At 40.5% G+C, this 25,481-nt stretch overlaps 1 protein-coding gene across 1 annotated transcript in view; it reads right to left on the bottom strand.

Annotated features, from left to right (window-relative positions):
- Window positions 1–22,252, bottom strand: part of LOC111973076 (LIM domain only protein 7) — a 121,032-nt gene extending 98,780 nt beyond the window's left edge. Inside the window, exons 1-3 of the mRNA XM_070449280.1 lie at window positions 22,196–22,252; window positions 21,603–21,861; window positions 13,401–13,504 (exon numbers count right to left, since the gene is read on the bottom strand). Of these exons, the coding sequence (XP_070305381.1) occupies window positions 13,401–13,504; window positions 21,603–21,861; window positions 22,196–22,252 (420 nt within the window). The remainder of the gene's footprint in view (window positions 1–13,400; window positions 13,505–21,602; window positions 21,862–22,195) is intronic.
- Window positions 22,253–25,481: the final 3,229 nt, after the last annotated feature.

The following is a 25,481-nucleotide window of genomic DNA, read 5'->3' as shown; positions in this document are numbered from 1 at the left end:
GCGGCTGAAAGTTGACTTCCTCTTTCTCTAATTCTCTGTCTCTGTTTCTCTCTCCCGCCTATCTCTTTCACTGTCTCTTTCTCTTTGTCTCTAGCTAGCTCTCTTTCTCTGCTCCATTTATTTGTTTGGTTTCACTGGGTGACAACCATGGTAGCACTGTATAGTAAAGAGACATAACTCATTCACTGTCAGCCCTCATACACACAGATGGGAAGAAATTACAAAATACAATTACAAAATACCACATAGACTAATGTATCAAAATAAAATAAAAATTGTATTGAATTAAGATAAAAGTATCTTGTATTTTCTAAATATATCTGCAAGCACGCCCTTTAACCTCAACACATTCTCAATAATGGTAACATTCTCAGTAATGCTTGCTATTACTGTGATACAGTGCATTCGGAAAGTATTCAGACCCCTTACCTTTTTCCACATTTTGTTATGTTACAGCCTTATTCTAAAATGGATTAAATAGTTTTCCCCCTCATCAATCTACACACAATACCCCACAATGACAAAGCAAAAACAGGTTTTTAGACATTTTTGCAAATGTATATAAAAAAAATGGCAGCGATTACAGCCTTGAGTCTTCTTGGGTATGATGCTACAAGCTTGGCACACCTGTATTTGGGGAGTTTCTCCCATTCTTCTCTGAAGATCCTCTCAAGCTCTGTCAGGTTGGATGGGGAGAGTCGCTGCACAGATATTTTCAGGACTCTCCAGAGATGTTTGATTGGGTTCAAGTCCGGCTCTGGCTCGGCCACTCAAGGACATTTAGAGACTTGTCCCGAAGCCACTACTGAGTTGGTTTAGCTGTGTGCTTAGGGTCGTTGTCCTGTTGGAAGGTGAACCTCCTCCCCAGTACCAGTACTACCCAGTACTCCCCAAACACCTGAAACCCCACCTCTTTAAGGAATACCTAGGATAGGATAAAGTAATCCTTCTAACCCCCCCCCCCCCCCCTTAAAAGAGTTAGATGCACTATTGTAAAGTGGTTGTTCCACTGGATATCATAAGGTGAATGCACCAATTTGTAAGTCGCTCTGGATAAGAGCGTCTGCTAAATGACTTAAATGTAAATGTAAATGCAGTAGGAGGTCCTGAGCGCTCTGGAGCAGGTTTTCATCAAGGATCTCTCTGGATGTGGTTGTTTTTGTACTTTAGTTGACTGTAAGTCACTCAGGATGCTAAATACCCAAAATCAAACGTAAATGTAAAAATGAACACTAGCAAAGCATGATGGGTAAGATTATTATTCTAATGAGCTCCACCCCCAAACAAGAGTACATTTGAATAAAAATGTATAAAAATAAAATGCTAAATAATGTTGTCAACAATATATTTTCAAAAGAAAAATAGATTGGTGGGACTTGCTTTAACTCATTAAAAGTACTTGGTAGTGGTAGAATTTAAAAAAAGGTTTTACTTTACTATTTAAAACATAGTACTACATATAGTCTAAGTTGAATGTAGTAAAATTATTGGTATGATTACTTTGATAGACTACTATATAAATCGTATTACTTTGGATTTTGGTTCAGTTAGATTACGAAAATGTCTCGACTACAGTTGTTGCGTAAGAAAACTGAAAGAAGAAAGACATTGGACAATGCAATCTTCTGTCAGTAGATATGAATAAAAGGCAGGATCTCATAGGAAAACAAAGCAACCGAACCATTTTTGCTGTGGGTTTCAGATAAATAGATGCACAATTTACTTTTGCAAAACGTTCAGTGTATATTAAGTTTGATTTTAGTTGAATGATGACATAACAATAAGAAGGTTTTATGCTATCATTTGGGGAGAGAAATATCATTGTGCATTTAGTGATGACAGCTCATTAATCATATTTTTTTGTGGCAGTTGAAGAACTATGTCGAATACGTTCGTATGTAGACCTACTGATACAGTAGCTAGGTGTAGTTCTATCTAATAAATACATTATTTAGGCTAACAGTGATCACTGAAAAGTACATTTCCTGAAGAAAATGTGTTTTGCTTGCTAGCTTGTTTTAAAGTATGTATGGTTTTGAAAGAAGTTATAGTGCTAAATGACTCAAATGTAATGTAAACGTAGTGGTAGTATCTGCAGTAGTAATGGTGGTGACTGGTTATAGTTGGAAAAGTAAGAAGATGGAAAGATTGATTGACCAATTGGTTGGTTGGTTGATGGGATAGGATAGCATGAACATGTGAAAGTTGGTTTGGGGTCTCTAACCTGAATGCCCATAAGTAGTTAGAATTCAATTATAATTTTTATTTTATTTAAAAAAAAAGATTTCATCTTTATTTAACCAGGTAGGCAAGTAGAGAACAAGTTCTCATTTACAATTGCGACCTGACCAAGATAAAGCAAAACAGTTCGACACATACAACAACACAGAGTTACACATGGAGTAAAACAATAATAATTTGGGGGGTGCTTATATTTGTCCTGTTGTGTAACGGTAGTCATATTCGTCCTCCTCCTCGGACGAGGAGAGGCGAGACGGATCGGACCAATACGCAGAGTGGTTAGTGTTCATAATGATTTAATATAACAAAACTGAACACTGAAATTACAAAACAAATAAACGAAGTGCAGAAAACCTATACAGTACCGTGTGGTGAAAACACAAACACGGAAACAAACACCCACAAAACACACGTGAAACCCAGTCTGCCTAAGTATGATTCTCAATCAGGGACAACGATTGACAGCTGCCTCTGATTGAGAATCATACCAGGCCGAACACAAAAATCCCAACATAGAAAATCAACCATAGACAAACCCACCCAACTCACGCCCTGACCAACTAAATAAATACAAGACAAAGGAAAACAGGTCAGGAACGTGACAAAATGTGTTTTTTTGCATATCCCAACTCCCCCTGAGACACAAGCAGGGAGTGGGTTAATGGCCACCCTTATATAGCACCCATGGAACAATTAGGGTTAAGTGCCTTGCTAAAGGGCACAGCAACAGATTTGTTCACCTTGTCGATTCTGGTATTCAAACCAGCAACCTTTTGGTTACTGGGCCAACACTCTAACCTAGAGGCTACCTGCCTATAGTGAATACCAGAATAGACCAGAGCTAGTGTGAACCAGAGCTAGCTAGCTACACCCAGGACCAGAGCTAGTGTAGACCAGAGCAGTAGTTGTGGTCAGTAGTTGTGGTCAGTAGTTGTGTGGTCAGTAGTTTTGTAGTTTTGTGCTTGTGTTGCAGGTTCTTTGGGCCCTACAATATGGACGTGGTTAGTAGGGGTGTGTCAGTAGTAGTGAGATCAGTAGTAGAGTGGTTGTGGTCAGTAGTTGTGTGGTTCAGTAGTTTGTGGTCAGTAGTTGTGTGGTTGTGGTCAGTCGTTTTGTAGTTGTGGACAGTAGTAGTGGTTTAGTAGCTATGGTCAGTAGTTGTGTGGTTGTGGTCTGTAGCTGTGGTCATTTGATGTAGTCAGTATTGGTCAGTAGTTGTGATCAGTAGTGTTGTGGTTGTGGTCAGTAGGTGTGGTCAGTAGTGGTCATTCGTTTTGGAAAGTAGGTGTGTCGTTCAGTAGTTGTGGTCAGTAGTTGTGTCATTGTGGTCATAAGTTGTGGTCAGTAGTGATCATTAGTTTTGTGGTTGTGGTCAGTAGTTGTGGGTAGTAGTTGTGGTCATACGTTGTGGGGTTGTGGTCAGTAGCTGTGGCCAGTAGAGGCCAGTAGTTGTGGTCATTAGTTGTGAGGTTTTGGTCAGTAGTTGTGGTTCTGTAGTTGTGGTCACTAGTTGTGTGGTTGTGGTCAGTAGCCGTGGTAATTAGTTGTGGTCAGTAGTTGTGGTCAGTAGTTGTGTTTAGTAGTGTTGTGCTTGTGGTCAGTAGTTGTGGTCAATAGTTGTGTGGCTGTGGTCCTTAGCTGTGTGGCTCAGTAGTTTTGTGGTCAGTATTTGTGGCCAGTGGTTGTGGCCTGTAGTGGTCAGTAGTTTTGGTAAGTAGGTGTGTGGTTCAGTAATTGTAGTCAATAGTTTTGTTGTTGTGGTTTTGTAGTTGTGGTGATTAGTTGTGTGGTTGTGGTTAGTACCTGTGGTCAGTAGTGATTGGTAGTTGTGGTCAGTAGCGATCAGTAGTTGTGGTCAGTAGTTGTGTTCAGTAGTATTGTGGTTGTGGTCAGTTGTTGTGGTCAGTAGTTGTGTGGTTGTGGTCATAATATATGTGGGTCAGTGGTTGTGTGGTCAGTAGTTGTGATCAGTAGGTGTGTGTGGTTCTGGTCAGTAGTTGTGGTCAGTTGTGGTCAGTCGTTTTGCTAAGTAGGTGGGCGGTTCAGTAATTGTGGTCAGTAGTTGTGTACTTGTGGTCAGTAGTGGTCAGTAGTTGCCGTCAGTAATTTTGTGGTTGTGGTCAGTAGTTGTGGTTTATAAGTAGTGGTCAGTAGTTTTGTGGTTGAGGTTAATGGTTGTGGTCAGTAGTTGTGGTTTAGTAATTGTGGTCATTAGTTATGTGGTTATGGTCAGTAGCTGTGGTCAGTAGTTTTGGTCAGTAGTTGTATGGTTGTGATCAGGAGTTGTGGTCAGTAGTTATGATTTGTGTGGTTGTGTTGCAGGGTCTTTGGGCCCTCCAGTATGTACCTGGTCAGTAGTTATGTGGTTGTGGTCAGTGTCTAAACTACAGTTGTTGCGTGTGAAAACTGAAAGAAGTGCGATGAGAAGTGATAGGGTGAAATATGAAGCAAGGGAACGAAGACAGCTTCGCTCTATGCAATCAGAGCTGCAGGATCAACCTACAGCCCGCTCTTTCCTTTACAGACGGGAAAACTAGCCAGTTGAGTTATTTAGAGCATGATCTAGAGAAGGAGAACGAAGCTAGTGAGCGTTAGAAATCTTCTGTGTATCAATCCAGGTCGTCCACACCGGGGAAGCTTTAGAAATCTTACCGCTAGTTCATTAGTTCATACCTTTGATGATACTGTGGTAGCAATATATAAGATCTACAGAAAAGACAGAAATACCAAAGGTGGAGGTGTGGCTGTTAATATTCAGAACCACATTCCTGTAAAGCTTAGAGAGGATCTCATGTTTAAATACTGTTGAAGTCATATGGCTAAAGGTCCATCTGCCGCACCAAAAGCCCATTCTGGTGGGAAGATGCCATATGCCACCAAGTGATAACAGTCAGTATGTGAAATGCTTGATAATGTATGTGATATCAAAAGAGAGGTATATTTTCTGGGTGATTTAAATATTGACTGGTTTTCATCAGGCTGCCAACTCAATAGAAACTTCAAACTGTAACTAGTGCCTGCAACCTGGTTCAGGTTACCAATCAACCTACCAGGGTATTTACAAACAGCACAGTAATGAAATCATCAACATGTATTGATCACATCTGTACTAAGGCTACAGAAAATCCATCGGATGTAGTGATCACAAAATACAGTTGAAGTCGGAAGTTTACATACACCTTAGCCAAATACATTTAAACTCAGTTTTTCACAATTCCTGACATTTAATCAGAGTAAAGATTCCCTGTTTTAGTTCTGTTAGGATCACCACTTTATTTTAAGAATGTGAAATGTCAGAATAATAGTAGAGAGAATGATTTATTTCAGCTTTTATTTCTTTCATCACATTCCCAGTGGGTCAGAAGTTTACATACACTCAATTAGAATTTGGTAGCATTGCCTTTAAATTGTTTAATTTGGGTCAAATGTTTCGAGTAGCCTTCCACAAGCTTCCCACAATAAGTTGGGTAAATTTTGGCCCATTCCTCCTGAAAGAGCTGGTGTAGCTGAGTCAGGTTTGTAGGCCTCCTTGCTCGCACACACTTTTTCAGTTCTGCCTGCAAATGTTCTGTAGGATTGAGGTCAGTGCTTTGTGATGGCCACTCCAATACCTTGGCTTTGTTGTCCTTAAGCCATTTTGCCACAACTTTGGAAGTATGCTTGGGGTCATTGTCCATTTGGAAGACCCATTTGTGACCAAGCTTTAACTTCCTGACTGATGTCTTGAGATGTTGCTTCAATATATCCACATAAGTTTCCTCCTCATGATGCCATCTATTTTGTGAAGTGCACCAGGCCCTCCTGCAGCAAAGCACCCCCACAACATGATGCTGCCACCCCCGTGCTTCACAGTTGGGATGGTGTTCTTCGACTTGCAATCCTCCTCCTTTTTCATAACGATGGTCAATATTTGTTTCATCAGACCAGAGGATATTTCTCCAAAAAGTACGATCTTTGTCCCCATGTGCAGTTGCAAACCGTAGTCTGGCTTTATTATGGCGGTTTTGGAGCAGTGGCTTCTTCCTTGCTGAGTGACCTTTCAGGTTATGTTGATATAGGACTCGTTTTACTGTGGATATAGATACTTTTGTGCCTGTTTCCTCCAGCATCTTCACAAGGTCGTTTGCTGTTGTTTGCTGTTGTTCATCTCCAGGAGACAGAACACGTCTCATTCCTGAGCGGTATGATGACTACGTGGTCCCATGGTGTTTATACTTGCGTACTATTGTTTGGACGTGGTATCTTCAGGCGTTTGGAAACTGACTCAAATGATGTCAATTAGCCTATCAGAAGCTTCTAAAGCCATGACATAATTTTCTGGAATTTTCCAAGCTGTTTAAAGGCACAGTCCACTTAGTGTATGTAAACTTCTGACCCACTGGAATTGTGATACAGTGAATTGTAAGTGAAATAATCTGTCTGTAAACAATTGTTGGAAAAATTACTTGTGTCATGCACAAAGTAGATGTCCTAACCGACTTGCCAAAACTATAGTTTGTTCACAAGAAATTTGTGGAGTGGTTGAAAAACAAGTTTAATGACGCCAACCTATGTGTATGTAAACTTCCGACTTCAACTGTACTATCCATATCTAGGAAAACCAAAGTTCCCGAGCCTGGGCATAATATAACGTGTAGGAGGTCAAACAAGATGTTTTGTAGTGATTCCTATGTTGTTGATGTAAAGACTATTTATTGGTCCGTGGTGTGTAATGAGGAGCAACTAGATGCTGCTCTTAACACATTTATGAAATTGCTTATCCCAGTTACTAATACGCATGCACCCGTTAAGAAAATGACTGTAAAAATTATTAAATCACTGTGGATTGATGAGGAATTGATAACATTTTATGGTTGAGAGGGATGAGGCAAAATAAATGTCAAATAGGTCTGGCTGTACAACCGATTGGCGGAAATGTACTGCAAACTGAGAAATCATGTGACTAAACTGAATAAAAAGAAGAAACTACACTATGAAACAAAGATAAATAACATAAACAATGATAGTTAAAAGCTTGGATTACTTTCAATTAAATTTTGGGAAAAATGGCAAACATTCATTGAATCCGATGGCTCATTCATCACTAAACCCACTGATATTGCCAACTACATTAATGATCTCTTCATTGGCAAGATTAGCAAATTTAGGCATGACATACCAGCAACAAACGCTGACACTACACATTCAAGTATATTTGACAAAATTATGAAGTCCGTAAAGTAAGTGTGGAAGAGGTGAATTTTTGTTGTTGTTGTCTATCAACAATGACAATCGACCGGGGTCTGCCAACTTAGATGGAAAATTGCTGAGGATAATAGCGGATGATATTGCAACTACTATTTGCAATATCTTCAATTTAAGCCTACTAGAAAGTCTGTGCTCTCAGGCCTGGAGGGAAGAAAAAGTTATTCCCCTACCTTAAAGCCCCCTTAACTGGTTGAAATAGCCAACCAATCAGCCTGTTACCAACCTTTTGTAAACTTTTGAATAAAAAAAATTGTTTGACCAGATACAATGCTATTTCACTGTAAACAAATTGACAAAAGACTTTCAGCACGCTTATAGGAAAGGACATTCAACAAGTACAGCACTTACACAAATTATTGATGATTGGCTGAGAGAAATTGATGATTAAAAGATTGAGGGGGCTGTTTTGTTTGACTTCAGTGTGACTTTTTACATTATCGACCATAGTCTGTTGCTGGAAAAACATATGTGTTACGGCTTTACACCCCCTGCTATATTGTGGATGAAAGAGTTACCTGTCTAACAGAACACAGAGGGTGTTCTTTAATGGAATCCTCTCCAACAAAATCCAGGTAAAATCAGAAATTCCCTAGGGCAGCTGTCTAGGCCCCTTACTTTTTTCAATCTTTACTAATGAGTAAAGCCAGTGTGTCCATGTATGCAGATGACTCAACACTAAGAAAGTCAGCTACCACAGCGACTGAAATTATTGCAACACTTAACAAAGAGCTGCAGTTAGTTTGAATGGGTAGCAAGGCATAAGTTGGTCCTAAATATTCCAAAAACTAAAAGCATTGTATTTGGGACAAATAATTCACTAAACTCTAAACCTCAACTAAATTGTAATGAATAATGCGGTAATTGAGCATGTTGAGGTGACTAAAATGCTTGGAGTAACACTGGATGGTAAACTGGCATGGTCAAAACATATTGATACAACAGTAACTAGGATGGGGAGAAGTCTGTCCATAATAAAGCTCTCTTCTGCATCCTTAACAGCACAACAACAAGGTAGTTCATACATGCCTCAGTTTTGTCGCACCTGGAATACTGTTCAGTCGTGTGGTCAGGTGCTACAAAGAGGGACTTTGTAGCATCAGGGCAGCACGGGTGGCCCTTGGATGTACACAGAGAGCTAACGTTAATAATATGCATGTCAATCTCTCCTGGCTCCAAGTTGAGGAGAGATTGACTCCATCACTACTTGTATTCATGACAGGTATTGACATGTTGAATACACCGAGCTGTCTGTTTGAATTACTGGCACACATCTTGGACTTCCATAAATACCCCACAAGACATGCCACCAGAGGTCTCTTCACAATTCCCAAGTCCAGAACAGACTATGGAAGGCGCACAGTACTACATAGAGCCATGACTACATTGAACTCTATTCTACATCAAGTAACTCAAACAAGCAGACAATTATATTTAAAAAAAACTGATAAACAGCGGGCTGTGAAGCAACACAAACATAGGCACAGACACATGCATGCAAACATATGCATGCTATTCACACACATCCACATGGATTTTGAAGGAACACACTTAATATGTTGTAAAATATGTTGTGAATGTATTGTAATGTTGTTTGTATAAACGGACCAAGGCGCAGCGTATGTAGAGTTCCACATAATTTATTATAAAGTGAAACTTAGCAAAACAAACAATTAACAATAAACAAACAACAAACCGTGACTACATCGGTGCAACGTGCACTACTCAAAACAATATCCCATAACCCACAGGTGGAAAAAATGCTACTTAAGTATGATCCCCAATTAGAGACAACGATAGCCAGCTGCCTCTAATTGGGAATCATACCAATACACCAACATAGAAAAAACAAACTAGAACCCCACATAGAAAATATAAACTAGACTAAACCCCTAGTCACGCCCTGACCTACTCTACCATAGAAAATAAAGGCTTTCTATGGTCAGGACGTGACAAATGTATAACTGCCATAATGTAGCTTGACCCCAGGAAGAGTATCTGCTGCCTTGGCAGCAGCTAATGGAATTTCATAATAAATATAAATACATGTGTGAACGCCAAATGTTCTTTGAATTTCAACTTATTTTAGAAGAAATAGGCCCTACACTGTATATCTCTCTATCAGGACTGTTGAAAAGTATTTTGGATTTTGAAAAGTATTTTAGATTTTGAAAAGTATTTTGGATTTTGAATATACAAAATACAGCTCTGTAAAGTCTATAAAATACACTGGAGTGAAGTTCAGGCCAGTAAAATATAATTGACAAAATACTCAATAGTCATTTAAATAAGTATTTCAAATACATGTAACATACATGCTGCTCTTCTCTTCTCTTCTCTGCTCACACACACACACACACACACACACACACACACCCCACCACCACCCACACCACACACACACACACACACACACACACACACACACACACACACACACACACACACACACACACACACACACACACACACAGCAGTTGTACAGCTAACCTTTTGGGGACATACAATTCAGTCCCATTCAAAATCCTATTTTCCCTAACCCCTAACCCTAAACCTAACCCTAATCCTAAACCGTACTCTTACCCTAACCCTAACCCTAACCTTAACCCTAACCCAAAAACCTAAACTTTATCCTAACCCTAAACCTAACCCTAGCTCCTAACCCTACAACTAACCCTAGCTCTTAACCTTAATATTTAACATAATTCTAACCCTAACACTAATTCTAACCTTAACCCTAAACCCCTAGAAATAGCATTTGACCTTGTGGGGACTAACAAAATGTCCCCAGCTGGTCAACTTTTTGTTCGTTTACTATTCTTGTAGGGACTTCTGGTCCCCACAAGAATAGTTCCACACACACACACACACACACACACACACACACACACACACACACACACACACACACACACACACACACACACACACACACACACACACACACACACACACACACACACACACACACACACACACACACACACACACACACACACACAGAGAGAGTATTGATTGATGGCAGGTATCTATTCTATTGTACTGTACAGAAAACAGTAGAGACAATAGCAAATTAAATGCAGAATAGCCCCAGAGATTTACACTTTGAATAGCACTTTTTTGTTGACCCCTTCTCAACCTCTCAATATTAAAGAGATTTCACATGGAGAGCCGCGTGTTCGAGAAAACAGTCCCCGTAGTTACATTTAAACCTGGGGTCATCTACAAACACGTTCACAAGTTCACCCCAATCACGCACACACTTGCGCAACTGCACACACGCACCCACACCCTTAGTCTTGTTAGAAAGAGAAAGGTGAGTCTGTTCACACACTGTTCAAACTTAGTCTCATAAAAGAACCGATCTCAGAGTATGTGAGCGGAGCAAAGAGCGATGTGCCCAATTTGACTGGAGCACAGAGCCAGATGCCCAAAGGCTGGAGCGTGGACCTTCTCGCCCACTCCAATTTTACTTTAGTAGTGCTCAAAGTAGCGCTCACTTCATGAGCTCAGGGCATGCCCAGCCCAGCATTCATTTGTAGTCTACTTGTAAGCTGCTATAGCCCCTTCCTTTAGCTACGGTCATGGAGTTTGCTAAATTTGTTCATAAAGAAATTGATAAAACACACAGGTGCAAAATCAAGGTGACTAACAAAGATGAGAACAAATAGCAAGAGAGGGAGTGTGGTGATGTAATGTCCACAACTAAAGAATCATCGTGGAATCTGAAGAGACACATATCACGAAAGCATGATGGTGTACACACTACATGCACATGCTAAAAGAAAGGAACAAGGTGGGTAGATAACTAAATGTGTCATTGTAGCAAACTATTTCTAAACAAAAAATCTGATCTCTTAAACATTTCATTCATTTTTGTTCTATTATTGATACAATAGGACTTAATTGATTTTGGCCCAATAGGCCGGGCATATTCCCACGTTCAAGAGGCTTTCCCTTTTGATTGGGTTATTTTGCCTAAAAACATTTTGGCCTACTTATATAAAAATAAAAAAACAACTCTGCATCTCTGCCCAGCCTGGCAAGAGTGGCCAAAAGGGTGTTTAGCATCCCCAGTGGCTCTGCAAGTGTGGAGAGGATATTCTCCGCCACTGGCCTGCTCTCCAGGCACCATCACATGAGCCTGAAGCCACAGACTTGCTAAACTACTGTTTCTAAAAATGAATTCTAAAATTGAATTAAAAGGCACTAATAAGTCATTTTTCGGGTAATTTGTATTTAATTCTAAGTAAGTCACAGCCAATATGCACAATTTATAGACAATAATGATTTAATACAACAAAATGTTGTTTAAATGCTGAGCGCTTTATATACCGACCAGCCTATTGTGTCACACTCGCAAATGCTTCACAATGCATTTCTTTGTAGGCAATAGCCTTATGAAGGAAAAGGAAACCGCACACTGCTCTTGATAGTATCACCGATATTTAATAAGCTTACGTATCGGCCACACGGCCTTCGTCAGAGCTTTTGGGATTTTTTGAAAGTTGCACCCTTATGTAGACCTGGCTCCACCCACATCCGTTCTACACATCGAAGGGGGTTGGAGGCAAAGGAAAATAAATAAGTGCTACCAAATATAACAATGTGCATTTCATAAATATTACAAAAGTGTATAAATAAGGCGTATTGAACACTTCTGTATAATCTCAATGAGGACATAGCAAGTTCATTAGTCATTGGGTACATCATATGAAAAACGTCAGAATAATCTACAAGAGACACACATTTCATGTTCCAATTCACAGCATAACATACAAAGGCATTTCATCATTAAGTCCTTTTGGAAACAATGTCTGGAGGGTGAAAATCCAAAAACATTCTCTTTTACTCAGAGTATTATTAATATCACCTCCCCTGTCTGATATCTTAACTTTCTCTATGCCACAAAATCTAAAGGTGGAAATGTCATGCTTCATGTCATTGAAATGTACAGCGACTGGATAATCCCTGTCGTTTCTCCTGATTGAACTTTTATGTTCACTAATTCTCTGTTTGAGAGAGCGGGTGGTTTTACCGACATAACAGAGCCCACATGGACATTTAATCATGTAAATAACATGGGTGGTGGAACACGTAATAATGTCATTTATTTGGAACCTTTTTCCTGTGTGTGGGTGACAGAAATATTGACACTTCATCATATTGTTGCACTGTGCGCATCCTCTGCATTTATAGCTACCATTTGGTCACACTCGCAAATGCTTCACAATGCATTTCTTTGTAGGCAATAGCCTTAAAATAATTTAAGTAACATAGCCTAAATAATTCATTTTTGTTCCTTCTTTGGCTCCCTGTCCGGCTCCTGACCTATTTAGAGTGTGTATATGCTGTTTAATATGACATGTAGTCTATTTGATATGATGTGCGCTTCTTACATGAACCTTTTCATGTCTATTCAAATCATTTTCAATACTTCAAAACCAAATGGTACATCCAGGTAGTAATTTTAATGAATGGAGCGAATTTGGAGCTGCAGTTTTTTCCCCCTGTGTGCATGGAGTGGTTTTTAGCAGAGCGGTTTGAATGGATGAGTGGTGCAAATCTCTGAGTTGGATTTCCAACCGCTCAACTCCGCTCACATAATCTGCCCAGTATGTTCCAGTCACAGATCAGACAACACATACGAAAGTAATCAATATCTTGTCATCTGTATGTAAATACAGTACCAGTCAAAAGTTTGGACGCACCTACTCATTCGCTTTTCATGTAGTAACCAAACACTTGTTTGGTTACTACATGATTCCATATGTGCTATTTCATAGTTTCGATGTCTTCACTATTATTCGACAATATAGAAAACAGTCAAAACAAAGAAAAAACGTTAAATGAGTCGATGTGTCCAAACATTTGACCGGTACTGTATGTGCATCCTAATATGTAGCAGCACTTACTTGACAGTGGGCTTTAGCGGACGTGTCTCGGAGGTCTCCGGCGTGAAAGAGCTGTGATTCCTTTAGTCCGAGCTTCCCACAGTAAGGAAGACGTTGAAGTTGTCCTATGGAGAGACAGATAGACGAACAGACGGACTGAGAGACAGACAGGGAGAGAGAACGTTTTCCACCTTTAGAGACACCGTCAATAATGACTCAGGCATTCTCTGGCAGACTTGACAAGCAACAGTTCCACACTTCACTGCTGCATATCCAAAGTTCATACCACCGGGGATAACTGAGAAAGGGGCGGGGAGGAGCATGTGTGTGTGTAGCAAATAGAGAGTGACACACAATGCCGAACACACACAAGCAGGGGCAGGGCAGCATGACCGGCAAATTGACAGCTCTAAAACTACCTGTGAGAGTGTGTGGGCCGGCCAAGGGGGTGAGGTATTTGGAACTAGGAGAGGTGAGTGAAGTTTACTGTCTGTAACACTTTATCTCTCACACACACTCTCACGCACACCCTTAAACTGACCTCCCTACCCTCCCTGCACTGTGGAACGCCTGCGGTTGTAACAAGAGGTTGGGTGACTGAAACAGCGACGACAGGTATCCTAGCAGTTCAAAGCGTTGGGCCAGTAACTAAAAATTTGCTGGTTTGAATCCCCGAGCTGACTAGGTGAAACATCTGTTGATTTTGAGCAACGCTCTTAACCATAATTGCTCCTGTAAGTCGCTCTGGATAAGAGCGTCTGCTAAATGACTAAAATGTAAATTCAACTACCATGCAAATATTCCCTGCTAGTGACTAGTAAGGGGTGGAGCAATACTTTTTTGTGTGAGTGTGTGCTCATGCGTGCACTGTGTGTGAGAGAGAGTGTTACACGCTGTATAGGTCACCTGTCCTGACATAACACCCTGCATACGTGAACCCTGTATTACAATCCAAAAACAGATCCCTAGCGTGTGTACTGTGTACAATAGGCCACTTCCTTCTTCCTAGAACAGTATAGCTCTAATGTTTCATGTTCGAACTCCCCAGTGCCGCCTCCTCCCTCCTCGTTTGTACATCTGCATATCCCTTAGGGATTCAGGGCTACACACAACCCTACTCAATGTCATGACACATTGGATTCAAGCATTCAACATGGGGTTGAAAAAATAACAGGGGTAGCCGGGTCTATATTTAAACCCCAAACATGCTTATTAGCAGATGGCAAGGGGAGAGTTGACCTCTGCAGCTGCCGGCTTCGCATGACGGGAATTTTAGTGGGCCTCTAAGCGCACAGTAGTAGCACCTCAAAATGTGAAAGGTCAAAAGCCCCTCACTTCCTGCATGGGGGGGGGGGGGGGGGGTTAACAGTTGCACCGTTTACTTGTAATAGTGCTGTGCATTGGGGGGGTCTTGTTTTATCTTGGTCTATTTATGTTCGGGAAGGTTTATCTGATTACTGTTGAGTTGAGCAGAACAGTGATACAGTAAGACCAAACCTGTGGGGTATATGACAAAGCAGGAGAACCAAATTAGCCTTCGAACTTTGATAATCGTTCAGAAATAACTATTGCTTTTCTGGTTCATTCAGAAAGCTAAACTTGTTAGATGTTGAGTCAAATGATACCATGCCCATTTTTAGCCAGCTTCTTGCAATATCCCCCAGACTGGTAGCAGAAAAAGACAAAATGCTGAATTAACTGATTGGCTGACATCGCATGCTGTTATAGCCACCTGAGGAAACAAACACTCCTTTCAAAACAATCAGATATAATTCATATGGACATTCCATTGTGTGAACTGAATTCATAAAATTGTTACTCAATGCATACCATAGGTATAGTTTACTACAGTTAAAGGCCTTGATACATGAGGCAATTTCTTTTTTTTTTACTATTGCGTTTCTATCCCCTTCGATCAGTATGTGACCTATGTTGTGTTAAAGTGGATCTTATCTAACACATTGCGAAGCAAACCGTCAAGACAGTGTGAGATGAACTAGACAGTGTGAGGTAAAATCATGTCACATGTACCTCTGTACCTTTGATTTGTTTAACATTTTTGTAGTTACTACATGATTCCAAATGTGTTATTTCATAGTTTGATGTCTCCCCTGTGATTCTACAATGTACTCATTCATTGGGTTTTTCTTTATTTGACTATTTTCTACATTGTAGAATAATAGTGAAGACATCAAAACTATGAAATAACACATGGAATCATGTAGTAACCAAAAAAGTGTTTAAAGAATCTAAATATATTTTATATTTGAGATTCTTCAAAGTTGCCACCCTGTGCCTTGATGACAGCTTTGCACACTCTTGACATTCTCTCAATCCTTTTTTGGGTATCAAGAGTACCTGTGGCCTTAATTCTAATGGAAAAATATAGTATGACATAATGGACAAAACATGAACAGCAACCGTTTTAACCAATCCAATGGACAGACAATGGTGGGAAGGAAGTGGTAAGCACATTCAATCCCTCCCTGCATATTTCCGCTATGTATCCAGCTCTTTAAGTAGAACATGAGGGAAAGGGAGGAGGCGACAAGAGGAGAGGATGGCAGGGGAGAAAAGAAGGAGGGAAGGGGGTGCTGAGAGGAGAGGTGGGGAGGGTAGAGGGGGAGGAGAGGAAGGGGGAGGAGAGAAAGAGAGTAGAGAATGAGAAGTAGAGGAGAGAGGAGATGAGGTAAAGAAACGTACTTTGTTCAGGGTTGGGGTCAATTCCAAATCAATTCCAGTCAATTCAAGAAGGACACAACAATTCTAATGTTTTTCAATGAGGAACATTTGGAATTGGAATTTGATTTACCTTCTGAATTGACTGGAATTTAAATGGAATTGACCCCAACCTGGTTGTGTTTTTATCTTTCTCACTGTTTATATTTTATGGGAAGCACTTTGCACTGCATCTTACCTTTAAGGAAATGTGCTATTTAAATTAAGTTTGACTAGATAAAAAAAAAAGAGGATATGAGAGGAGACAAAACAAGACAATAAAAAAGAAGACAGAAGCTGGCAGACACATGGCGCTTACAACTGGGATGTTAACCTTTGCTCCTACTAATGATCTAGATAGTGTGAAACACTGACCTTTGTGATCAGGTTATTGAATGAGTCACTGTGTGACATCGAAAAACAAAGAAACCATCCCTCTGGTGTAATGAGTCAGATAAGGACACCGATTTGCAAGTAGGGATCATTTCTGACACCTATACATTGTTGTGCCATTGTTGATTAGGATATACAAACAATGGTTTGATAGTTCGCTGCATCCTCCCTCAGTAAGTATTCATTACTACTACACAATGCAATTATCTCACATAATACATGGATTGTTTTGGTTTGGAGTATGTCAATTTGCAGTGTTATACAACACTGTAGCCTGGTCCCTGATGTGTTTGTGTTGTCTTGCCAACGCCTGCGCACTGTAAACCCTAACAGTGTCATGTGTCACACATTTTTGTTGTAAACTTATTACATGGCAAATTGTTATCCTGACTCTAAAGTATTGGGTTACCCTGACGTGCACGTAGCATTTACTTTTCCTGAACTCAACTATTTTATCTGAATACTGTAATTCGTATTTTTAACTGTACAGCCCGTCGTTGTCTGACGTCATGTGTGTCGACAACGTTCCGTACCGTGGTGCATCTCAAAGCGAGGGAATTTCAAATACCGTCAAGGATTTTCATAGTAAGAAGAACAGTAGTAAATATCTGTTTTGTCAACGACTGTATATTCAAACAGGTTTTACCAAAGGGAACTAAACAGTCCCGTTTGGACAGCAACCACTCTGATTATGAGTTTTATCTAAGTTTTTATTACTAGTGAGTTCTATGGAGATATTGTGCAATTCAGTTTAGATAACATTAGTCTAGGTATGTTAGTGTGTTGCTTGACAAGTGGATGTTTTGACCGTGTGTACAGAGTATATTTTGCCTTGATGACAGCTTTGCACACTCTTGGCGTTCTCTCAAACAGCTTCAACTGGAATGCTTTTCCAACAGTCTTGAAGGAGTTCCCACATATGCTGAGCAATTTTTGGCTGCTTTTCCTTCACTCTGCAGTCCAACTCATCCCAAACCATCTCATTTGGGTTGAGGTCAGGTGATTGTGGGGGCCAGGTCATCTGATGCAGCACTCCATCACTCTCCGTCTTGGTCAAATGGCCCTTACACAGCCTGGAGGTGTGTTAGGTCATTGTCCTGTTGAAAAACAAATGATAGTTCCACTAAGCGCAAACCAGATGGGAGGGTGTAACGCTGCAGAATGCAGTTGGAGCCATGCTGGTTGTGTGCCTTGAATTCTAAATCAATCATAGATAGTGTCACTAGCATCTAATGGTATTTTTTGTTGTTTTTGAGTTAAGAGATTTCAGTTAAATGGTAATGTGCTTATAGGGCTTTTTTAAAGTATCGAGGTAACTAAGTGAGATATTTTGAATGTCTAGCCTGACAACTATATCTGACTCTTTGTTATATTTTAGCTGAAATTACAAAAGGCACATTTTTTCTTCCTCCCTCAGGGTCAAAATGAGATTGTTGAGCGGCAGTCCTTAATTAATGCAGTAAGTAAAGCTGTCTCAATGGAAGGCTGTAGAATTAGATTATCCATGGATATATTTCCTTTGGTGCCATAAAATACACTACATGACCAAAAGTATGTGGACACATGCTCGTCGAACATCTCATTCCAAAATCATGGCAATTAATATGGAGTTGGTCCCCCTTTGCTGCTATAACAGCCTCCAATCTCCTGGCAAGGCATTACACTAGATGTTGGAACATTTCTGCGAGGACTTGCTTCCATTCAGCCACAAGAGCACTGATGTTGGGCTATTAGGCCTGGCTCACAGTGGGTGTTCCAATTCATCCCAAAGGTGTTCGATGGGATTGAGGTCAGGGCTCTGCGCAGGCCAGTCAAGTTCTTCTACACCGATCTCAACAAACCATTTCTGTATGGACCTCGCTTTTTGCACGGGGGCATTGTCATGCTGAAACAGGAAAGAGCCTTCCTCAAACTAGAATAGAGATTCCTTGAATGCATGAAAATTGACTCACTTTGAGTTGTGTGTACTAAGAATATAGTATGGTTTGTTACGTTTTGAGTTAATAGTACCTAACTACATCGAGGTAATCGCTTTCCGTAAATGGTTGAAGGAAGGTCAAAGGATTTTTTTTTTCATTGAAGTAAATATTTTGAGTTGGTACGACTATTGCACTACTCAATGTTCAATCTTTACTAACGACATGCCACTGGCTTTGAGTAAAGCCTGTGTGTCTATGTATGCAGATGACTCAACACTATAAACATCAGCTACCACAGTGACTGAAATGACTGCAACACTTACCAAAGAAATGCAGTTATTTTCAGAATGGGTGGCAAGGAATAAGTTAGTCCTAAAAATAAAAAAAATAATAAAAGCATTGTATTTGGGACAAATCATTCACTGAACACTAAACCTCAACTAAATATTGTAATGAATAATGTGGAAATTGAGCAAGTTGAGGAGATTAAACTGCTTGGAGTAACCCTGGATTGTGAAATGTCATGGTCAAAACATATTGATCTAACAGTAGCTAGGATGGGGAGAAGTCTGTCTAATAAAGTCTAATAAAGCTCTGCTCTGCATTCTTAACAGCTCTCAACAAGGCAGGTCCTACAGGCCCTAGTTTTGTTGCACCTGGACTACTGTTCAGTCATGTGGTCAGGTGCCACAAAGTGGGACTTTTTGTGGCACCTGACCACAAAATTGCAATTTGCTCAGAACAGGGCAGCACGACTGGTTCTTGGATGTACACAGAGAGCTAACATCAAAAATGTACATGTCAATCTCTCCTGGCTCAAAGTAGAGGAGAGATTTGTGAGAGTTATGGGCATGTTGAATGCACCGAGCTGTCTGTTTAAACTACTGGCCCACAGCTCGGACACCCATGATTCTCGGTAGGACCTCGTCCTTTTGGGCTCACAAGTGGTGCAGAGGTCTAAGGCACAGCATCTTAGTGCTAGAGGCGTCACTACAGGCACCCTGGTTTGATTCCAGGCTGTATCACAACCGGCCGCGATTGGGAGTCCCATAGGGCGGCGCACAATTGGCACATTGTCGTCCGAGTTTGGCCGGTGTAGGCCGTCATTGTAAATAAGAATTTGTTCTTAACGGACTTGCCTAGTTAAAGAAAATAAAATAATACCCCACAAGACATGCCACCAGAGGTCTCTTCACAGTCCCTAATTCCAGAACAGGCTATGGGAGGCGCACAGTACTACATAGAGCCATGACTACACGGAACTCTATTCCACATCAAGTAACTCATGCAAGCAGTAAAATCAGATAGAAAAATTTATAAAAATACAACTTCTGGAACAGTGGGAACTGTGGAAGCAACACAAACATAGGCACAGACACATGCATACAAACACATGATAACAAACGCACTATACATACACGTACACATGGGTTTTGTGTTGTAGATGTGTGGTAGTAGAGCAGGGGCCTGTGGGCACACACTTAATCTGTTGTGAATGTATTGTAATATTTTTTTTAAGTATAACTTTTGTATACATTTTGCTGGACCCCAGGAGAAGTAGCTGCTGCCTTGGCATCAGCTAATAAATACAAATACAAACTAAGTTGACTACAGTTAAAGCATAGCAATTCAATATGCAGCAATTCAATGTATTAAACTAATTAACAATATATTTTTAAGTAAAGTACAGTTGAAAACATTTGCTTAAAACCAATAGCTTAACTACAAGTAATTCAAAATAATTAGGTGTGCCTTAATTTTAACTTTTAGTGTTTTAATTTAAAATTTGAGGTAATCGGTTTCCTAAAAAAATCTAGTTCACGGAAGTTATAGGGTTTTACAGTGAAGTTATTGTCATGCAAAACATGACAACGACCATAGGAGTCGTGATCTGTTTCACCTGTCTTGCGCTTGTCTCCACCCCCCTCCAGGTGTCGCCAATTTTTCCCATTATCCCCTGTGCATTTATACCCGTGTTGTCTGTTACCAGTTCGTCTTGTCTCGTGAAGCGTACCAGCGTGTTTTTTTCCCGTACTCCTGTTTTCTTTAGTCCCTATTTTCTAGTTCTTCTGGTTTTGACCATTCTGCCTGCCCTGACCCTGAGCCTGCCTGCCGTTCTGAACCTTCTGACACTGCCCTGGATTACTGACTGCTGCCTGACCTGGCCCGGAACCTTCCTGACATTTTGTAGTTTACAGACTCTGCTCTGGATTACTGACCTCTGCCTGCCCTTGACCTGTCGTTTTCCTGCCCCCTGTTTTGTAAATAAACTTCTGTGATTCGAACTGTTCTGAGTTCTGATAAGGAGTTGACTATAAAGCACTGACAGATCTGGAACCAGGCTAACAGTACTGAAGACTACTTCCATAGACATTGAGAAAACATTGAGAATTCCCCTATGTCTGCCGTTATCCTGAGGGTGGTAAAAAGTGGAGTCAGGATGAGATCAGCAGAACGATGGGTTGCCTGTCTGTGTCTGACTGTGCTTTGCAGAGTGGATGGCCCTAGGGGTCTGGGAGATTTCGCAACGGCCTGTGGTAATTAAAGCCCTCTGCTGAGTCACTGAAACAACACCAGGGTGTCTGGGCGGCCCACGTGCACACACACACGCAAAGAACAGCAACACACACAAGCTGAAGCTACATGCACGCTTACACATGCATGCATCTCAATGTTATCATCATGTTACACTAACATCTCCTTCCACATGAGTTGAGTGTTCTTAAATTCATTTAGGCCAACGCAACGCTGCTTTGCTTTCCACTGTGGTTTCAGCTACAGCGATCCCAATTAACTCCACAGCCCATCACCCCTCTCATTAAAGAAGCCAAGATGGCAACCAGCCCGCTCCATCCCAATCACATCTGTCCCACAGGCAAAACCATCCCCATTTAAAATACATTACAAGACATCAATAGCAAAATGAAATGGGACAGAGAACAAACAAACAAAAAAAATTGTGGGTTTTACTAGTAACATTCTTTGTTGGAAATGTTACTAGTCGGAAATGTCAGTAACAAGACGTCATTGCAAAACAAGACTGAACAGAGGAGAATATGACAAATCAAACACTAACATGGCATATATTTAGGTCCAAATGGGCTCTGTTTTCAATAAGGTGGTTTAACAACAAGGTCTAACAAACAAACATTCTATAGTACATTCAGTGCTGGGAAATTTCAGTAACACTTACGGTAGAAGTAGAGGTCTGGAGATAGGAGAGAGGGTCCTGAATGAATGGGAGGCTTGAAAGAGCGACAGCAAGATATATTTATAGAGAGAGAGAGAGACAGAGAGAGAGAGACAGAGAGGGAGAGACCGTTCTCCAGTGCAGATCGGAAATTGTTGCACCCAAATGTTTTCTTGGCTACCGCCTGTAAACGTGATGAAAAGACAGATACAGTGTGAAAGGGAGTGTGAGAGAGAGAGAGAAAGAGAGAGAGATAGTTAACCTAGAGAAGAAAGGTAGGCTGTATAGAACAGTAGAGGAAGCTCTGTTGTTTTTTTCTTCTCAGTCTTCCCCAATCCTCCACTGTAAGTTCCTGCAGAGTGAAAGTTAAGTTTCTTCAGTTCCTTAAGTTCCTTCACTTTCTGCGTTGGCTCCTATAAGGTCCCCGGTAAACAGAAAAGGGGAGTGCTATAAACTGTTCTGGAGCCAGCCAGGCAGACCACAGGGGCAAGCATCTGGAGTAGAGAGGGGGAAACACACACACACACACACACACACACACACACACACACACACACACACACACACAGAGCCCCAGTGTTGTTACGGCCTTATGCCTTTCCCATGATCTCAAACCACTGCTGCAGGAACACAGAGCAAGAGAAACAGGCCATTGTTGTTGTCAAAACACACACAGCAGAAACATACAAAAACACACAGACACACACACAGACTCTGGGTTTGGTGTTTATACATGGGTGTGAAGTCAGTTGACATTGATCAGGCCTATCCCAATACAGTTAAAAAAAAAACGAATATTACTGTGCTTATACAGGACTAACCATTGGAAAAAGGTCTTCTGACTTAATTGGAAATGTATAGTTAAATAAAGGGTAAATATATATATTATATGATGTAAATATATATATATATATATATGTGTCTCGTTTCAGGAAACTAGGCGTGTCGCACATCACTACTTTAGAGGAGCAGCATTTGAAAGTAAACATTTATTTCTTATCAAAATGCATTTTTTTTGTCAGAAATATCTTCTGTAACGTGAACTTTCATGTGCCTTAATAACAAACTTGTATTCCATCCATGAATACGAATAAAATTGTTAAATTACGAGGCTAGTTGGTTTAGCCATGGAAAAAGGGACGTTATTGGATATATATGATAACAACATCCTGAAGATTGATTCTCTACTTAATTTGACTAGTTTATTCGACCTGGAATATKACTTTTTGAAGTTTTCGTCCGAGTCCGCCTGGACCGGCGCCAGCGTTTGGACATGTGAACTAAACGTGCTAGCAAAAGTAGCTAATTGGACACTAGTAATGGACATTATCGAACAAAACAACGATTAATTGCGGAACTAGGATTCCTGGTACTGCATTCTGATGAAAGATCATCAAAGGTAAGGGAATATTTATGATGTCATTTCGTATTTCTGTTGAAATACTGTGTCACTCCATCTTGGCTATTTATGTGTGTGAGTACAGAAAATCACAGAAAGTCACAGAAATCACAGAGCTCCAAAACCCGCCTTAACGGATTTGCCTTAACACGCCTCAACTGGATCTATAACTTAAAAAAATAAACATTTGTTTAAGCATCATGAAGTGGACGTTGTACGATTTCTCGTAAACTACTCTAGATAAATGGCTGGTTCTATTTTTCCTTACACCTTAGGTTTATGTACTTTGATGTGCAGTGGTCAAATTAGCACTGTATTACCATTCTGGACTTTTAATCCCACAAAATGTGCATTAACTCAAAGAGCATTGTGGCCTCGACTCCATCTTGTTTCTGGTCTAAAAGTACATTTGGCCACCCCTGTGCTCACCGAGTTTCATCTTTGAAGTCTGTTCCGTTTACGAGAAACCGCCATGTCCATTTGGTTATGAAATGGCCATTTGTTGGAATTTTCCGAAACAGCAGAAAAAAGTAAGACATTAAATTATATCTCGGAAACCGAGTGTCCTGGACATTTTGTTTTTTGATTTCCCCGGAAGACCAGGCCTTGGGGGGCTATTTTAATAGCACCCGCGGACATCTAAGGGACCGTCCATTTGCCCTATGAAAATCCTCATCAATCATAAGTGAGCCGCCAGGACATTCAAGGAGCACAGCACTTACACAAATGACTGATGAATGGCGGAGAGAATTTTTTTTTTGTAGGGGCTGTTTTCTTAGACTTCAGTGCGGCTTTTGACATTATCGATCATAGTCTGGTGCTGAAAAACATGTGTTATGGCTTTACACCCACTGCGATATTGTGGACTTCTTTAAGGCTAGGGGGCAGTATTTTTCGTTTTTGGCAAAAAAACTTACCCATTTGAAACTGCCCATTTCTCAGCCCCCAATTAGATTAGGATAGAAAACACTCTGAAGTTTCCAAAACTGTCAAAATTTTGTCTGTGAGTTAAACAGAACTGATATTGCAGGCTAAAACCTGAGGAAATTCCAATCAGGAAGTGCCCCTGTTTTTGAAACCTCTCTGTTCCTATGCATCCCTATTGCCCATTTTATTTATTATTATTTTTTATTTATTTCACCTTTATTTAACCAGGTAGGCAAATTGAGAACACGTTCTCATTTACAATTGCGACCTGGCCAAGATAAAGCAAAGCAGTTCGACACATACAACAACACATAGTTACACATGGAGTAAAACAAACATACAGTCAATAATACAGTGAAAAATAAGTCTATATACAATGTGAGCAAGTGAGGTGAGATAAGGGAGATGAAGGCAAACAAAATATATTTATAAATAAATAAAAATATAAAAAGGCCATGGTGGCGAAGTAAATACAATATAGCAAGTAAAAAAACAAAAAAAAAACACTGGAATGGTTGGTTTGCAGTGGAAGAAAGTGTAAAGTAGAGTTAGAAATAATGGGGTGCAAAGGAGCAAAATAAATAAATAAATACAGTACGTAAAGAGGTAGTTGTTTGGGCTAAATTATAGATGGGCTATGTACAGGTGCAGTAATCTATGAGCTGCTCTGACAGCTGGTGCTTAAAGCTAGTGAGGGGGATAAGTGTTTCCAGTTTCAGAGATTTTTGTAGTTCGTTCCAGTCATTMGCAGCAGAGAACTGGAAGGAGAGGCGMCCAAAGGAAGAATTGGTTTTGGGGGTGACRAGAGAGATATACCTGCTGGAGCGCGTGCTACAGGTAGGTGCTGCTATGGTGACCAGCGAGCTGAGATAAGGGGGGACTTTACCTAGCAGGGTCTTGTAGATGACCTGGAGCCAGTGGGTTTGGCGACGAGTATGAAGCGAGGGCCAGCCAACGAGAGTGTACAGGTCGCAGTGGTGGGTAGTATATGGGGCTTTGGTGACAAAACGGATTTAAAGGGATATCAACCAGACTCCTTTTTTCTATGGCTTCCCTAAGGTGTCAACCGCCTTTAGACATAGTTTCAGGCTTTTATTTTGAAGAATGAGCGTGAACGACCACATTGCGTAAGTGGATAGGTAGGGGCTCTCAGAGTGAGTTGTGCGCAAAAGGGAAAGGCAGCCATTGTTACTCCCGGTCCTAGTGAAAAGCCAACTGTCCCGGTTGATATATTATCGAATAGATATTTGAAAAACACCCTGAGGATGGATTATAAAAAACGTTTGACATTTTTCAGTGGACATTATGGATATAATTTGGAATTTTTGTCTGCGTTGTCGTGACCGCTCTTTCCGGTGGATTCCTGGGCATAACACACCAAACTAACGGAGGTATTTGGATATAAAAAATATCTTTATGGAACAAAAGGAACATTTGTTGTCTAACAGAGTCTCGTGAGTGAAAACATCCGAAGATCATCAAAGGTAAACGATTCATTTGATTGCTTTTCTGATTTTTGTGACCAAGTTACCTGATGCTAAGTGTACTTAGTGTTT

This window comes from Salvelinus sp. IW2-2015, linkage group LG2 (assembly GCF_002910315.2).
Source record: "Salvelinus sp. IW2-2015 linkage group LG2, ASM291031v2, whole genome shotgun sequence".
NCBI classification, from domain to species: Eukaryota; Metazoa; Chordata; class Actinopteri; order Salmoniformes; family Salmonidae; genus Salvelinus; species Salvelinus sp. IW2-2015.
The sequence above is the reverse complement of the archived record's forward strand: the minus strand, read 5'-3'. Positions and strand labels throughout refer to the sequence as shown.